Consider the following 17,711-nt stretch of genomic DNA (forward strand, 5'->3'; position numbering starts at 1 on the left):
TATCATTTTTCATAAAAATATCCAATATCATATCATCTCATTTCAATTCATTTAATGTCATGCCATGCCATGTTTCATATAAAATTAATCAGTTTCACTTCATTTCATAATATCATATTTGATCAAAAGATCAAAAGATTAGGCTGTATGGTGTGATATCTTTGCCTTTACCTTTGCCTTTTTTATTTGGATACTTTGGCACTGTCAGTGTAAGATTGTTGTTTGTATTTTTAAATGTTATTTGCTTTTATGAAATACTATATTCAGGAAACTCAACAGTTCTGAATGAAATATTTACGAAATATAACATATCGGTCAAAGCATATTGCAAGCCCTATCGTTTTCAGAATATTTAGTAACAATGGCTTTGCCGCAAAAGAAATATTATAGACAACGTGCGCATTCTAACCCTATCGCAGATCACTGTTTTGATTAGTAAGTTTAAATTGATACATACATAAATTTAATAATTAAGAGCGTAAAACTTTCATACATCACTCAGGTAAACAAATTTTAAATGAGAAATAGTACTCGCACACTCAATACAACTCACTTGTAGCTTCTTAATTTCTAAAAACATTGAAATTAAACGACCAAAACGAAAAGGGAAATGTGCGAGCTGTCGAGAAGATTGCCTTGAAATGATAATTTTGTCAAGAACAATATTTATTTATTTCTTCCTTAAATGGGTGGACGACCTCATGGCCCACGTGGTGTTAAGTGGTTACTCAAGCCCAGAGACACCTACGACGTAAATGGCGTCACCCACTTTAAGGTCTCAGTTTTTATAGCATAACGGCTGCCCCGCCCTTCAAACCGAAACGCATTACAGCTTCACGGCAAAAATAGACATGGTGGTGGTAGCTACCCGTGTGGACTCACAAGACGTCCTACCACCAGTAATTACGTAAATTATAATTTTTGCAGGTTTGATTTTTATTTCATGAGGTCATTCCTTAATTGTGACAGTCAATCATGAACATTTGTTAGGTACAAATTTTATTAGTGAAATTGGTATATGTCTGGGATTCGAGCTCCATTGCATCTCTCTCCTAGCATACAATGTACTGGGTGTCTTATCCTTTAGACCACAATGTCTAAGATTTATTTTAAACTCATAAAATGACAATAAATAATAACATCAAAGGAAACCAGCAATTTTGCCAAGTTTTATTTCTTCATTCTGAAGATTAGTGATCATGCAATCGGTGTATGAAATCCAAAAACTTCAAACTTTCGACTGGTGAATTCTATTCTTATTGAACAGATTTATAGTATTTTTTTTTAGTCCATCTCACCCTGATGATTATGACTGGACTCCCTTATATCCAATTATATCAGAAAAACCAAATCAGGTGGAGTTTTTAGATGTTGGTTGTGGTTATGGAGGACTTTTGGGTATGTATAACATTAACATATGACATCAAAAGTAATAAACTCCAAGTGCGTAGAAGATAAAAATGTGAAATGAAAGTGTTATAAATGTGAAATTTTGCATTTTTGTTACCCAATCACATAAAAATGGCTGAATGGAATCAGATGATTAATCACATTCGATAGATTATAAGAGCAGGATTGCCTGGATTAACATATATTATAGTTATTATTACAGTAAATGATATGATCTCGTGAACACGATATCAGATTGCTAGTTTGTGATTTTACATACCAGTGAATCATCAATCAAATGGTTTTTTTATTGCTATTGTAGGCATGAGATACAAAATATCTAATGGAAAGTTGCTCATGGACATCAACAATGCCAAGGGCATAGTCAAGTAACTAATTGCTGGAGAATGTTTTTGTTAAACCTTGTTTGAAGAGGGGCAGCCATATTGTGCTTTGTAGTGTGCTTAATATTTTCAGAATTATAAAATGTGAAGTTGAAGTTGTAGGGTATATATATCTATACTAATATATAAATCTATAGTGGTTTTTATGAATGTTCCATTATAACTATTTAATCATGCATCCGATTGAAACTTGAAACTTGGTATCCATGTAGAAAATACATGTACTTAATGGATAGGCTAATATTTATATGAGTGTAGGACTCCCCACACAGGTGCAGGGGCGTTAATGATGAGAATGTTTGTGGGGGTGAGAAATAATAATGTTAATTTTAAATGCCCAGCGAAGCGGTAGGGTACAGTTAGTTTAGTATGATAATAAAGTTCATAAAAGTGGATTGTTATTAGTTTAATTAATATTAAACTGTCTTTTAAATGAGCCATCAAAAAACTCTGAACAGGAAGATGCTTGTTTATTTTTCTTTACATTTGTATTTCTTTGCTACTAAAAGGTGCATGTAGTTTTTGAAAGTTACAACTTTTCATTCTTTTTCCAGTTGCATTGTCTCCAATGTTTCCCAGTAACTTGATGTTGGGTTTGGAAATAAGAGTTAAAGTATCTGACTATGTAAATGATAGGATAAAAGCACTCAGGGTACAGTATCCTGATCAATATCAAAATGTAGCTGTGTTAAGGACAAATGCCATGAAATATCTTCCTAACTTTTTTCATAAAGGCCAGGTAACATATATTTATTTTTATATATTTTAACTCTTCTGATATTAAGGGCTGTTAAAGACCATATATAAAGCTGACACCAGAATAAACTATTATACAGATTTATAATATATACAGTAACATTCAGTTAAAAGTAAGTTTAGCTTATCACGCTGAGCATAGATAGTTGCTATTTAACTGTACCTTCGATGTAATCCTCAGCATTTAGAGTCTGTGAGTTGATTTTTCATTCCAATTTATGTACATTATTATTGTTCAGTAAACATTAATAGTCAGATTATGTAATGTTGCTTGTGAATAAAGATTTTGTTGTCATATTAACTACCTATCTTAAAAATGCATTCATACTTGTCAATTTTATGGAATGATAGTATGAAGTTAATCACACATAATATCTTAAATTATTGACCAATTAATTAATAATTTGTTATTTAATTTATATCTTTATTTTTTTTTAGCTAAAAAAAATGTTTTTCTTATATCCAGATCCACATTTCAAGAAAGCAAAACATAAATGGAGGATAATTAACAAATGGCTCCTTTCTGAATATGCTTACGTACTGTGTGAACAGGTATGACTTAAACTTCTATGTAATATTCAATATTTAAGTTGAAATCAGAATATGTACACAAGCCATCAAACCTTACTAGAGCTAAATATAAAGGGTGCTGAGCACTATGAGACCAGGTTTAAAGTTTCAATTGCATTTGTTTGATGTGTCTTACCCTTCATGCCTTCCTGTGTCCTTCCTTCATATAATAGATAGGATACTGTTACTGCAGATAAATTATTGGTAGCCATACCTTAAGAATACTTATTGTATGCCCATGTCTTCTAACCATAAACAGATTTGGTTTTCATAAGAAAACATATTATTTATTGTTGTAGATAATGTAGTCTATAACGGCTATGAGATAGACACCAAAATGGGATGCCACCAACCCACCTTGTGACATCAAGCATGTATAGCAGTCTTAATTGCCAATTAACAATTAATTAATTAATAATTAACATGCTCATAGCATGTTCTACTTTCTAGTAATCATAAGAGCCTCCAATTTTGATATTTAGTTTATAAAGTTATTGCTTCAGCATGCAAAACAGAATTTGAACACTGATATAGTCACATTCAGAATAATATAGACGTGTACTCGTTTGCTCTTAAAATAATATCAAGTTTTACCTTAATACTCAAATATATCAAGTGTAAAAAGTCACAATTCAAGATAATAGAAGATACTTTACATAAAAATAAACCAAGAAAGTTTGTGAACAGTGTTAATGTGTAACCTAATTATGAGAAATGAAAAAATAACCTCTTGAGATTATTATTTTTATTTTTATTTTGAGGGTATTTATTTTGACAAATACAGAGTGAAGTAAGTCACAGTTTCAGCCACAGACAATTCGACAATTTACATTCAAGCTAGGCAACTTTCAGAAATCATATCGATAAACATTTTTTTTTTTTTTTTAGAGATTTTATGACCTGGTAACTGAGACCTTTAAGTCATGTCTTATTTTAATGTATATTCTTAATTTTATGAAAAATGATGTTATGGAGTGAAATGAAATGAAAATGATTAATTTGAGACATTAATCAACTGGGATGAAATTAAATGAGATGATATGAGATGAAATCTAATCTCAGTAAAATGGTGGTCATTTACTGAGATTTTTTCAGTGGACTTTTTGGAGGAACCCGAGAAGTTACGTCCAGCAGCTTTGTTTCATTTTCCCACATTTGTGCACTTTTACAGGTATTAAAAAGTTAATAAACCACCATTATTACACATTTAAACCTGAAGAAACACTAAATAGACAAAATAAAACAAATCACACAACTTCACTCCTCGCGTTCCCGCCAAAAAGTCTATCGTTAAACAGTAATTTAAGTGTGGCTACTTCATGAAAACAATAAGTTACTATATAATCGGGGTTGCCAGATCTACTTTAAAATTATACCAGAATCATCTTAAAACGATCTACTAAAAATCGTAAAACAAAAATTTTCACTGAAGAATGGATAATCAAATGCAAATATTATTAGAAAAAATTCAAGAGCAAATGAAACAACAGACTATCGCTATAACAGAAGCTGTAACTAAAAATGTAGTGCAACAAATTGATGAACGATTTAAAATGATAGACGACGAAAACAAACAACTTAAAAATTCAGTCAAAGAACTTAAGGAGGAAATTAAAGGTCTGGAAATGGCTAAAAAGAAAACTAACATACTACTCTTTGGAATAAAGGAAAACAAACAAGAAGAGTTAAGTTTGGTAAAATACATATCTGAAAAACTTAATTGTCATCTTGGATTAAGCATACAAGAGCACGAAATTATGAATATCTATAGAATTGGAAAGATAAAAACTACGCCTCGACCTATTTTAATATCCCTTGTATCGTACTGGAGAAAAATGGAAATAATGAGGTCCAAAAATAAACTACCCCAGGGTATTTATGTGAAGGAAGATTATACTAAAGAAATATTAGAAGCACGCAAAACATTACAACCAAAGCTTAAAGAGGAACGAAGGAAGGGTAACATAGCATACTTAAAATTAGATAAACTAATAATCAAGAGCCAAACGGATGCTAATCGAGAAAAAAGGAAAAGAGTCCCATCTTCTTCACCCAATGTCAGCACACCACGAAAAGAAAATGAATTGTACGTAGCTCCGAAGAAAGTCAACACAACTAATGCATACGAATACATGGCACGCGTAAAATCAAACTCATTAAGAGAGAAAACCAATGTATAGCGATCACCATACACTCGAAACCGGAATAATAACAATCATTACAATACAAACCTGCAAAAAATAACCAAGAAAAACATTCCCCCAAGCCGGCTGGTCCCCGTGGGGGAAAATGACCATAACCCTCCAGTAAGCAAAACAGTACCTCAAAAATCAATACAAATTGGAACATTTAATGTAAAATCGTTAGCATCCACAACAAGATACATAGAACTAGTATACTCACTAGAAAAATATTAGGCTTAGTTGAAGTTAGACGGATGGGCTGTGGCATCGAAGAGCATCAAGACTTTATATTCTGCTTTAAAGGAGAAACACCTGGCATGCGTAAAGTAGGATTTTTGATAATCTAGTAAGCTTCTTAGGCTTATCTAAAAGAGTTGCAATACCTCAACTGGAGTTCAACAAAATGATAATATCAACCAATAATTCAAGTGTATGCACCAACTGAAAAGGATTCTAAAGAAAAATCGATAAAATTTTACGAATCACTACAAGAAGCGCAAGTGCAGGCTAGTGAAAATGTACTGTTAATGGGAAACTTCAATGCCAAGATAGGGATAGCTAAAACAAAAGAAGAAAATAATGGATGAAAAGAGCTAAGAACAAAGAAAATTGGATTAAGCTGGAGGAGGCCTATACCCAAATAGGGGTTCCTATCGAAGAAAAAGTTTGATGTAGGCAAATCAAATAAACAACAATAAATAAAAAAGAAGTGTAAAAACTGAAAATAGATCAAAATGTAAAAATCATATTACTATATATTTAAGAATATTTACATGTAATACTTAGGTGATGGGAAATAAAAGGCTTTATTATTTATTATTATTATTATTATATTATTATTATAGTCACATTACTTGATACAACCATACCGGAATTCGAACATCGGCACAATCGCATCCCTCAACACGAATGTAAAGGAGGGTCTTATCTTTGGGCCGCGATAACTTTAAAATGTAATAAGTAATCCATTATTATTTAACAGGGTATTGTATACACAATTACTGATGTAAAGGATTTGAATGAATGGATGGTTGCACATTTTGAGGAACATCCATTATTTGAAAGTGTTCCTGAAGAAGAATTGGTAAACTGATTTTTGTTTATGTACTTAAATCTTCATTACTCTTTTAGTGTTTCTGAAAACCAAAAGGTCGTATCTACTCTTAATTTTTTTTCAAACATGGATTCATGTAAAAAATTTTTGTATTTCTTAGTTTATCCAAGCTACAATTTTTAGACTACAGTTCACTCTAAAATATTTCACAGAAATATCTATAATACATATATATCTAATATAATATAATACATATAATTTGGAATGTAGAATTATTGTTGCTTTTCTTTACATAGCAGTATTGATTACTGAATTAAAAACTATAATGCATTTTTATGATAAATTTAAGATCAAATGTTACAAGTCTTGATCTTTGTCACCTTATTACCAACACATTGTAACTTGTTTTTTTTGTTTTGTTACTTCGATGTACCTACTTGCCCCACTCACATTTCACATGCCCTTGGGTGACCATTCATTACTTATATGGATGAGTGAACTCACAGTATACCTCATGTTAAAGGGGCAAAGGATATCACAGCGTAAATGTTGCCATCTACCTTGATACATGAGGTCGACGTCTCCATTCAGCACCACATTAACCGGAAGTTCCTTTGGACTTGAATTGCTTGTCACTTGACAAACAGAATTCAGTAAAATCAAGTCTCAGTGAGAGTTTGAAACAATGAACTCATGTTAGTACTTTATTACCATATATCACCAAAGCAGAATTAGCTATCTCTGCTAGCTTCAATTCACTGTAATCACCGAGTTGTGACTTATCAGGGCTTGTATGGGGTAAGCAGGATCTCTAGTACCAAACCTCGTATATTGCCAGTTCTCACTTCGACCGATTCAAGATAGGATATATATTAATGTAATTATGCTTTTTATTTCAGAAAGAAGATCCGATAATAGAAAAACTTTATGAGAGTACTGAAGAAGGTCAAAAAGTAACTAGGAATAATGGAGAGAAATTTCTAGCAGTGTTTAGAAGGATTGCTGATAAAACGAAAACTAATTAAATTCCGATTTATTTAATAATTTACAATGTTATTTAAAAAAGACAATTTTAATAAGTATATTCTGCTTAAAATTAAAAATATGCAAGTAGTGTGATCGCAACTTCAGTATAAAATGTTTATATATAAATGTAAAAGCAAATTACAATCTTAATTACACAAACTTTAAAATTCATTTAAATGAGTTTACACCAAGTTTTTTGGCAACATTATATATGGCAACCATACTTTTGTGTTAATATAAAAATAAATTATCCTTTAAAATATAAATAAAGCGAGAACGGTCTTTTAAATATTTTTTAAACACTACCTACCTACTTAATTTTTTTTCTACCAGAGTGATCCACTTAGCAAGACGACGCGATATATTTAAATTTTTACGCATAAAATCTGTTATTCTCATAATACATGGTTTTTTAAACAACCATATTTTATGGGATACAAGAGAACGTAATACTGCAGCCCATATTTCTGGTTGACATGGAAATAGATGTAAACCTTGTTTTGCTAATATAAAAGCTCTTACACGATCTCCTGCTATAAATTCAGCTACGCTCGCTGTGGCTATTAATTTAGCAAGATTAATATTGCTTTCATTATTTTGAGCTAAACTCAATGCCCTTTGCGAACATCGGCTAGAAACTTTGGCCTTAAGATTTGTCTCCATAAGACAATATTGTGCCATGCAAAACCACAGTAGAGCATTACTTGGAAAATCATGCAGAGAATCGCTCAGAAATTTGGTTGCTTGGTTCATATTTTCGTCATATACATGCAAGTAAGATTTTAGGAAACCAATATCGAAAACAAATTCATCATCCTTATCATACTTCTGCATTTCACATATTGCTAATTTGGATAAACTTTTATCTGCATGTAAAAGTCCTAAAGAGCAAACTGCAAACAAACTGTGAGCTGTGGGTTTTTTCTGGGAAGCTTGTATACTCCGAAAGAGTAGCGTTTTTGTGTCATTTACTCCTTTCTGTGTATATACAGAACTAGCCATAGCCACAAGGAGATCTGCCTTATCTTCATCGGTTTCACTGAGCCATTGTAAAGCAGTCTCATATGCAGAATAGGCCTCTTCAAAAAATCCCTTCTTGAATAAAGCTAAAGCTAAACCAGTTGTAGAATTTAGACTAGCTTCTGTAATTGATTTATAGGCATTGATAGCATCATCATAATTTCCCATTCTTGTCAAAATCCTTCCCATATTTAGAAGTGCTATGTTCTTTTTATCTCCTTCACAATACTGTAAAGCTTTCTCATATGATTTTAGAGCACTTCGTAGAAGTAAACTTTGTTCTTGTAAGATTCCTAGAATTGTTAAAGCACAAGGATTCTTTGAATCAAAGTCGCAAAACCACTGCATCAGATCCATGGCACAAGTGACTGCATAAAGACCTTGAATCTCATATTTATATTCAGGGTCTTCCTGATATTTTTTGTTGTTAAACACACGACAAACCCAATCTGCATATGCTAGTGCACTTTCAGAATGGTAACCTAAGCGGGATGCATGTCTGAACAGATCCATTGCTTCCTCTTCCCTTATGACTTCTGCTATCAAACCTTGACCTATCCAACTATGGGGATATGATGGTAAAGTAGATTGTCCACGCCAAAAACAATAATTGGCCAATCTATAAAGTTTTAATTTTAAATACAGTGTACCAAGGTTGCACCATATCTTTGCCACTGACCATTTTCTTGTGGATAACAAAGCTTTTATGAAACAATGTTGTGCAATTTCATATTTCTTAACATATAAACCAATTTTTCCCAGTAAATTCCAACTACGCCAGTGTTGTGGTTTTTCTTTAATGCATGTCATGGTCAAATTAAAAGCTATATGGCAATTCACAACTTTCTTAGTTACGTTATAATAAGCTAAATAGGTGGTAGCCAAATCATAAGAAGCAAATTGTTGCTTTTGTTTAGAAATATATGAATAACATTTAATTGCTTCTGAAAATATATCCAAGAGCTCCTTTTTAACTTTAACAGATTCATTTGAAAGTTCACTCATATAAATATATGCATATTTCATAGGTAATTTTGTTACCATAATCAATGTGTCTCCTAATAGTTTCCATAAACAAGTAAATTGTTTATTTGTTTGTTTCTCTAATACATCTGTTAAATAATCAACAGCTTTCTGGGCACAATCTCTAGCGCTACCAAAAACTTTTGCTGCTATTTTCTTCTTAGATATTCTTATCCATGTTTCTGCAATTCCCTTCACAGCTAAAATACAATTGGGATCCATTGAAAGAACTTTCTGAAAAGTGCAAATAGCTTCTTCATGCTGTGTTAAAAGTGAAAATATATATCCACTCCTTGTTAGACAATGGATAGCTTTATTTGGATCTAGTGTCAATAACCTATTATATGCTTTCAATGCAGAGGTATATGAACCACGGCAGTAATATGCATCTGCTAAACATTCAAATGCTGTTGTATCATTCTGGTTGATCTTAACAACGTTTCTAAAATATGTGATAGCATTTTCCCATTCTTTTCTATTTAAGTAATGTAATCCAAGCCTAAAATGAATCCATGATTCATTTGTAGTTTTTGAAATTGTGGTCAACATTTCAAAATCCATGTCAGTAAGTTTTAGTTTTAAATAAACATCACTTAAACTTCTGAGTAAGTTGCCATCAAGATTATTTAAGCTATAAGCCTTTTCATAACACTTTTTTGCCTTAAGTAAGTCATTTTTGGTGTGATAGTAAAAATGTCCTAAATATATAAATGTTTCAAAATGTTCAGAATTCAATCTTGCAGATTTTAGCAGATTTAAAAGTGCTTCATTATATTTTTTAAGTTCCCAATATGCCTTACCCAAATAAAAAACATTAATTGAATTTTCTAGATTGCTGTTTTGAAGTAAATTTACAACATCATCAAATTTACCTTGTTTTAAAAAAGATAATGCCTTCAAAGATTCATAATAATTTGTAGACTGTAATTCATTCAATAAATCATCAAATGGTTCACCTACTTCAATCAAACACTCCACCACTGATGCAAGCTCATCAACATTGAATGAATCTTGAATACTGTGTGAATTCTTTTGTATATTTTTTGAAACCAATAGTGCAGATTGCCATTTTTGTTGTTTTACTAAAGAGTAAAATAAATTTTTATTCAATTCTAAGCAAAATCTAGAATCCTTAACTTTTGTTAAAAAATTTGTTGCTAGTTTTTGAGCTACAGACCATTTTTGAAGCTTCATAGTACATTTTATAATAAAAATTCCCTCAGTAAATTCTGGTTCATGGTAATTAATGAGAGGAACAGAAAATTTGTATGCATCTAAATAAAAACCTTTCTCAAAGGCAATCATACTCTTCAAAAGATCTGGATATTTGGAGTTCACAACTCCAGAAATAATGGTTTCTATATGTTTCTCTATATCCAAACCAAAAAAACACATGTTCTCTACATATTTTTTACACAATTGATTGCAAAGCCATTCTCTCACAACAATATTTTCTTTGAAATAACTTTTCTCAATAATTTCCTCCACTGCTAAAGAAAAATTAGTTTTTTGCAGTATGATTTTACTTTGCAATAATTCATTTTGATCGGATGATGTGGTTATTAGTTTAGGTAAGATTTCCAAAAGAGCAGGTATAATTGGTTCTCCACAAGGTATATTTTCATTAATAAGACAGATCAATTGCTCTTCAGCTGATTTACGTAAAGTCGTTGGTGGTTCTTCTTTAAGATAATTTATTAAAGTTTCAACAACATCACCATTTTTGTATCTAACTCCTAACTTTCCGATTTTCGAAATGATTTCGAGAGCTTTCTCCTCTTCAATTTGTAATTTTAATATTTCAACATATACGGGGAGTAGTTTAACATTCATGATTTGATCGTCATGGGCTTCATAATAGCTGGCTAATCCTAGCCAAGCTAAGGGGTGACTGGGTTTACATGCAATTGCTTTTTGATATGCTAAACACGCCTGGTCAGAATCTTGGAAGGATTTACCTAGTAACACTAACCCAAAATAGTTTTGTTTATCTTTTCTAAGGAGGTTTTTACAGCACTCTTGAGCATCTTTGTAATTTTTTTCATCAATATGCTTCCTTGCCTCCTTCAACAGTTGTTTAATATCAGCCATCTGAAATAATTTTATAAAACAGTGTATAGAAGGATCAAGCAAATCAAATTATTTCTTTTTTATATATTACAATCGCTTACATACTTTTTACGAATGTTATTTAATAATATTTAATTTAAATTGTATTTTCGGCGAGACTCTCTAGCGAGCCCATCTTAAATTTATTTTTAAATATTTGAGGCCTGATAACAGGACCTTTAAGCTAAGTTTTACATTTTCTTTATTTGAAAAATTTTATTCATAATCAGTTGCAAATTAAATGAAGTAAGATGAGGCAGGTGAAATAAAGTGTTTAAAATGGTAGTTACTGAATTTTCTTCAGTGGACTTTTTGGAAGAACCGGTGAATTTTGTTTAATTTTCGCAGATTTGTACACATCCACATATGCTAAAAAAATAATAAACCATCGTTATTACTATGTATTTAGTATTTGTATTTAGTGACTACATTTTTTTAAACTTGAATAACAAGTGACTCGCTACCTGGGCGTTTTAAGCGTGTTTTATGTGGAAATAATATAGTTATTTGGAGATGTTTAACGACCGTGGGATGATCTTTCACCGAGCGGGTGATATTGCTCGGTAGAACGACGGTCCGAATGTTGTTATTCGGTATTTGTATACATATATGAAGACTTAACTTGAAAATGTCATAGGCACTTGAAAGTGTCATAGTACACACACAAATTTTAATTTAACAGAGCGAAACGTAACCGGGCGTTAGTCGATGCGGGTAGGCTCTGACAGCTGACTGAAGTCAGCGCGGTGCTGTACGCGGACGACGACGTACGGCCCGACGGGCCTGTCACCGGTCACCGGTAGTTTTCCAATTACAGCACAAAAGCGCATTATGCGACTAATGCTCAACGTTGAATGTTTCAACTACAGCAACGATCCAGCACTCTCAAAAGTAATGCTCTCGCGTGATACTCGCAATCGATACCGACTCAGTGACAGAAAATTGACAAGTGTTTTTTCTTTAAGTTGGTATTGATCGAAATTTTGTTTATATTATGTTGAGCATTATGCCGCATAATGCGCTCTTGTGCTGTAATTGGAAAACAGGGATAGTAACTCTATGATCGAGCAGTATGGGCTTAGATCCCCTTGCCTTTCCGAATAAGGAAAAATTATACAAAAAAAAACTCTATGATCGAATCACATAAGTAAACAAGTTTGTTTTTGATTTTCATATTTAAAAAAAGTGCGCTGAATTGTTTGCATAAAAAAATAATTCCACCCTTGAACATGAGTAAACCTGAGATTATAATTAATTACATTCAGAAGCTTAGTAAGTATGTGCCCATTATAGAATATATAAAGAATACTAATTTGGAACGCCGGTTACGTTTAAAATGATTTTATATAAATATCAGTTTAGGCCCATAAAACAATGTTTTAGGACATCCAATAAAAGAGATTCGTGAACGCTCTCTTCAATCATTAAAATCCAAATTCAAGTTGGGATGGGAGTTCGATGATGAGATTTCGGGAACCAGGTTTCTATTGGAATCCTTAATGGAATGGTTCAATGACGAGAAACCGCTTCTACAGCGAGAAGCTTTAGATTTGCTACACTCAGTAATAAAGGTAACAAATTAATATTTTTTATTTTTTATTTTTATTGCTTAGATGTGTGGACGAGCTCACAGCCCACTTGGTGTTAAGTGGTTACTGGAGCCCATAGACATCTACAATGTAAATGCGCCACACACCTTGAGATATAGTTCTAAGGTCTCAGTATAGTCACAACGGCTGCCCCACCCTTCAAACCGAAACACATTACTGCTTCACGGCAGAAATAGGCGGGGCGGTGGTACCTACCCGTGCGGACTCACAAGAGGTCCCACCACCAGTAAGTACCACCAATAATACATATGTAGTTGTCAAGGCCAATTCTTGACTATGTTTTTAAAAATGTGTCTTTTCAGACAAAATCTGGGACATACATCGTACAAGAAACAGGCTTAAACAATTTGGTTACAAAAATACAGAAATTTAAAGATAAAATAGATAAGGATGCATTAAATATCTATGAAGACATTATGGAGAGTCTGACCTTCTTAAACACAGTGTCTTCAGAAGAAAATTTGAATATTCCAAGACTAAGTTTATCTGAAGAAATGAGGTGAAGTGCTTTATTACCATATAGTAATTTCTTGTTTATAATGCATTCCATGCTAATTTTTCGAATGGTAACCACTTTCTGTGAATGATTCTGAGTGGTAAAAGGTTGCCGACATAACTCTTCTACAGCAAAAAAACAGGATGAATTGATAACCTTTTAGAAGTTAGTTAATGATAGGGTTATTTCTGACTGTAATAAGAGCCAAACCCCAGGCAAAACTATTATAAAATTACTAACACATTTTTATGTCCCAAATTGAACGAAGTTAATCCAATTGTAAAAGATGGTAATAAATTAATGATGCATTTAATATTACCATAAGTGTACGATATGCAGACGGCTCCCCACTCTTTTGTAGAGAGCTTACGACTTGTGCAGATTACTATAATTTTGTTCAAAAGTAGGCTTTTATTCTTAATATCACTAGATGTTATTTTCTTCTAAGATACTATTCATTCAGTTCAGGTTAGATATCACCACACAGATGATTTCTGCCGTGAAGCAGTAATGCATTCCAGTTGATGATGATCTCAGGCAATGATCTCAGGCAGCTAAACTAAACTAACTAGCTAAAATAAGACTTGAAGACTCGTGTCTAAAGATGGATGATGTCATTTAAGTATAACTATTGTAAAATACAAATTATATTCCTGTTTTAAATAACAGGTCAAACAAAAAATCTTAGTTTTCAGTAATGTCCTTATTTATTCATATAAACTTCATTTTATTATAGTTTGTTTATATTTTTGGCAATGAAACTGACTACAAAATGTGTTTCTGCATCTTATATGGTAAATAATAGTTGTGTAAAAATTTCAGAGCTGAAAGTTGTGGGAGATCAAGCAGCAGTTACTATAATTTAGCTTCAAGCACACAGAGTTCAAAAGAATCATCGGTTTTAAACATATGTTTAGATGTCAACGGGCAAAGGTAAATATTCTTATTTGCAGCTTATTGTTTCTTACCCAGAAGTTGTGTTTTAATTCTTGAGATTTTTGTCATTCATTAATATGTATGAATGTTTAGGACAAAAAAGTGGATAATGTGTGGACTTATACTATGTACTTACACACCTAATATATTATTAGTTATTCAATCACGCAAGAATGACAGAACAGATATGGATCAGTTTTCCACAAATATAGTAGTAGGTCTTGATGAATACAGATAATATTTTTTATTGTCATAAATGATATTTATGACCTAGGTGAGGTCGTGTTTATTAGCTGTTATAAATACACTAGTGTATTGGTCCCTAATTTTATGTACTAACAAATTTAAAAATTGCTTGGTTCAACAAGCAACTCCTTATCCTGGCAAATTCAAATTTGATTATTTTTACTAGAGCCTATAGACATCAAAAACATAAATGATGCTACCCATCTTGACACATGAGTTTTAAGTCATAGTTAAACTAAATAAGGTGGCACAGTAAGGTTCTAGTAATACAACAGCTGCCCCATCCTGCAAACCGAAACGCTTTATTGCTTTACAGTAGAAATAGATAGAGGGGTGGTACCGCTCACGAGACGCCCTACTACCAGTAATTACAAATTATAATTTTTGGGGCTTTTTATTATTATACTTGGTTATTCCTTCACTGTGGAAGTCACTCATGAACCTTTGTTAAGTTTGTATTTCATTATAAAAATATTGGTACCTGCATTCAAACACCAGCACACTCGCATTACTCTATACAAATGCACTGAGTGTCATATCTTTTAGGCCACAACGAGTATTTGTAGAATATATGAATATTTAATAGTATCTTTAAATTCAGTTTTTACCCAATTCTTATAATTATTTCATGATTGTTCTTGTCAAGTACATAATATGTACTTTTGTTAAAACTTTTGAATATGTTATCATCAAACTGTTCTGATGTAAGTCGCAAAATGGAAGCCTGATATGGCTGTGTACAAACATAGTTTTTAATTTTAGACAATTAAACTATGTACTTATTTTTTCCAATGCTGCGTTTTTTAGTTCGAATTCTGATGATGGTGTAAAAGTGCTGCTATTTCCATGGGCTGATCTAAGTCAATCAGATATTAGACCCATTCTTTTAATCGAGGATGCTCTAAGGCTACTTCGTTCTACCAGACGATGTTGCAGATTTATCCGAGATGTATTTTTGCGCGATTTTCCTGCAGAAATATTCTTAAATCGTCCTCAAATTATAAAGGTATGAAGCATTAATATCTATTTTTTATTTTTATTTTATTTTATTAGGAAGACAAACAGTGAACTTAAACTATATAAACTCTAAACTTACAACTAAACACCATTTAAATGTCTCCGCATTTAAATAACTACAAACGATTGGGGCGTCGCATCGCCTAGAATTAAATAATTAAAGTAAAACGTAAAACAAAAACAAAAATAAAAGTTTGAGAAAAAAAAAAAAAAAAACAGAAAAACGTAGTAAATAGAAAATAATTAATTAAATATTTGCATTCAACCATCGACTGACTAATGTTCTCCTAATACTCTTAGTAGAAGTGTTGTGTGAAGTGTATGTTAAAGAGTATGTTCAATAAACGTGACCTTTGTAATTCAATATTTTTATAACCATTAGCTTAAAGAACTCAATACTTTAAAGAATGTTACTTTTACTTTTAAACAATATACTTTGCAATGAGTCATTTCGGACATATTCGGATTTTGTTTTATCACCATAAAGATGTACAGAGCGAGTTCAATTAATTAGGGTCGAAAACAATTCATAAATGGTCAATATTTTTTTTTTCAGAATCTTTGGTCAATGATTGATGGAAATAATAAAACTCATTCTGAAGAGGCACTACATGTACTATTTCACATAACGTCTGCATTGCGGTCCAGGCTCTTACAATTAAAGTCTTTTGACCTCAAATACAGCATCCAGGTACTTAGTATTAGATGTCGTCAAGTTTAGAAATATTCTAGAAACCTTGTACTCGGGACACTTAGAGTGGGTATTTTTAGTGGTTTTGTTTACTGGCCACTCCCAAACTACTTAAACTCTGGTTTTGTGCTATGGTCTATTTAGCATAGGAAATTTTAAGTAGTACGTCAAGGCCAAATCTTAAACTACGAGAAAGAGCGAAAATTTTAAAAGGAGTCCCAGTACGAAACGTAATAAAAAAAGTTTGTTATTTTACAAAATGAGATAAACGTGTAATTATATATTTTTTTTAGTTTACAGGCGATGATAAAATCTCGCAGAATGATGTTAATTTAGAGCTGGAACAAATTACAGGAGATGACTTTTCTGGGTCGTTAGAGGAAGATAAACTCATAGCTTTAAAGCAATTACCTGCTCCTATTTTTACTTTAGAATCCCTTCATAGTATATTTTCTACAATGAATAGGAATTTAACTTTTTTTGAACAGAATGAATTAAGTGACATTCTTGCCTGGGTAAGAATTTCATAATTATAAAATTAAACAATGTAAATGTACATAAAAAACATCGGAATAATATTATTACATTAAATGAAAAAAAAAAGTGTTTTGTATGACGCCGGTTTGATGAAACGAGACTAGACGGCGTGACAGTAAGCGTAACTTATGCTCCTAAAACTGTCAATACTTGCTTGCAGGCGTACTACCTATTTCTGTGACAAAACAAGTATCACTTCTGGTTTGACTATTGGTCGTTTTCCAAAACAATTAACACATCAGTTTTAAACTTGGTAGCGGTCTTTGCTAGATGTACAATCAGCAGTATAAAAATATTTACTACGCTGACAACATTAACCGTTTTCATATCTCATAAGACCGAAATGTACATGGGACTGACTGGAACTGAATGGAACCGACCTTAAATGGCTATAAAACTAAAATCATAGTTGTGGATCGCACTTGTAACCTATAGGGCAATTAATTTTCATTCACTCTATCTGCCTGGACTTATTAGTTAATTTTAAGTAGCAACAATGTTCTCGCTTTAGAGGATATTGAAGCATAGGAATATCTGCAATAAGATAAAAAAGATTCTAGTCAAGACTCCACTTTTACGCGGTGGCGACGTGGGCACTAAGCCAGAGATCGCTATGGCATGGCCTCCTATGAAATGTGGTGCTG

General features: G+C 32.2%; 3 protein-coding genes across 4 annotated transcripts in view; 2 read left to right on the forward strand and 1 right to left on the reverse strand.

Moving 5' to 3' along the window:
- Positions 1–236: 236 nt before the first annotated feature.
- LOC732983 (tRNA (guanine-N7-)-methyltransferase) lies at positions 237–7,657 on the forward strand. Its single transcript, NM_001046979.1, is given in 6 exon segments — positions 237–435; positions 1,289–1,398; positions 2,348–2,532; positions 2,988–3,101; positions 6,285–6,386; positions 7,256–7,657. Coding segments are annotated over 6 exon segments (711 nt in total). The 5' UTR covers positions 237–361; the 3' UTR covers positions 7,382–7,657.
- On the reverse strand, positions 7,375–11,787 carry LOC101743557 (tetratricopeptide repeat protein 37). The gene is made up of 2 exons (XM_004930409.5): positions 11,601–11,787; positions 7,375–11,516 (listed from the first exon to the last, which is right to left on the reverse strand). The coding sequence occupies exon 2, from the start codon at positions 11,514–11,516 to the stop codon at positions 7,689–7,691; it is 3,828 nt and encodes a 1,275-aa protein (XP_004930466.1). The 5' UTR covers positions 11,601–11,787; the 3' UTR covers positions 7,375–7,688.
- An 862-nt stretch (positions 11,788–12,649) lies between these two features.
- LOC101742116 (rotatin) overlaps positions 12,650–17,711 on the forward strand; it is a 48,079-nt gene continuing 43,017 nt past the window's right edge. For both annotated transcript variants that reach the window (XM_012694025.4, XM_012694024.4), the window contains exons 1-7: positions 12,650–12,806; positions 12,918–13,105; positions 13,447–13,643; positions 14,463–14,573; positions 15,630–15,828; positions 16,396–16,530; positions 16,824–17,045. In XM_012694025.4, coding sequence (XP_012549479.1) covers positions 12,764–12,806; positions 12,918–13,105; positions 13,447–13,643; positions 14,463–14,573; positions 15,630–15,828; positions 16,396–16,530; positions 16,824–17,045 — 1,095 coding nt within the window. In that variant the 5' untranslated portion in view covers positions 12,650–12,763. The remainder of the gene's footprint in view (positions 12,807–12,917; positions 13,106–13,446; positions 13,644–14,462; positions 14,574–15,629; positions 15,829–16,395; positions 16,531–16,823; positions 17,046–17,711) is intronic.

This window comes from Bombyx mori, chromosome 10 (assembly GCF_030269925.1).
Source record: "Bombyx mori chromosome 10, ASM3026992v2".
Lineage (NCBI taxonomy): Eukaryota > Metazoa > Arthropoda > Insecta > Lepidoptera > Bombycidae > Bombyx > Bombyx mori.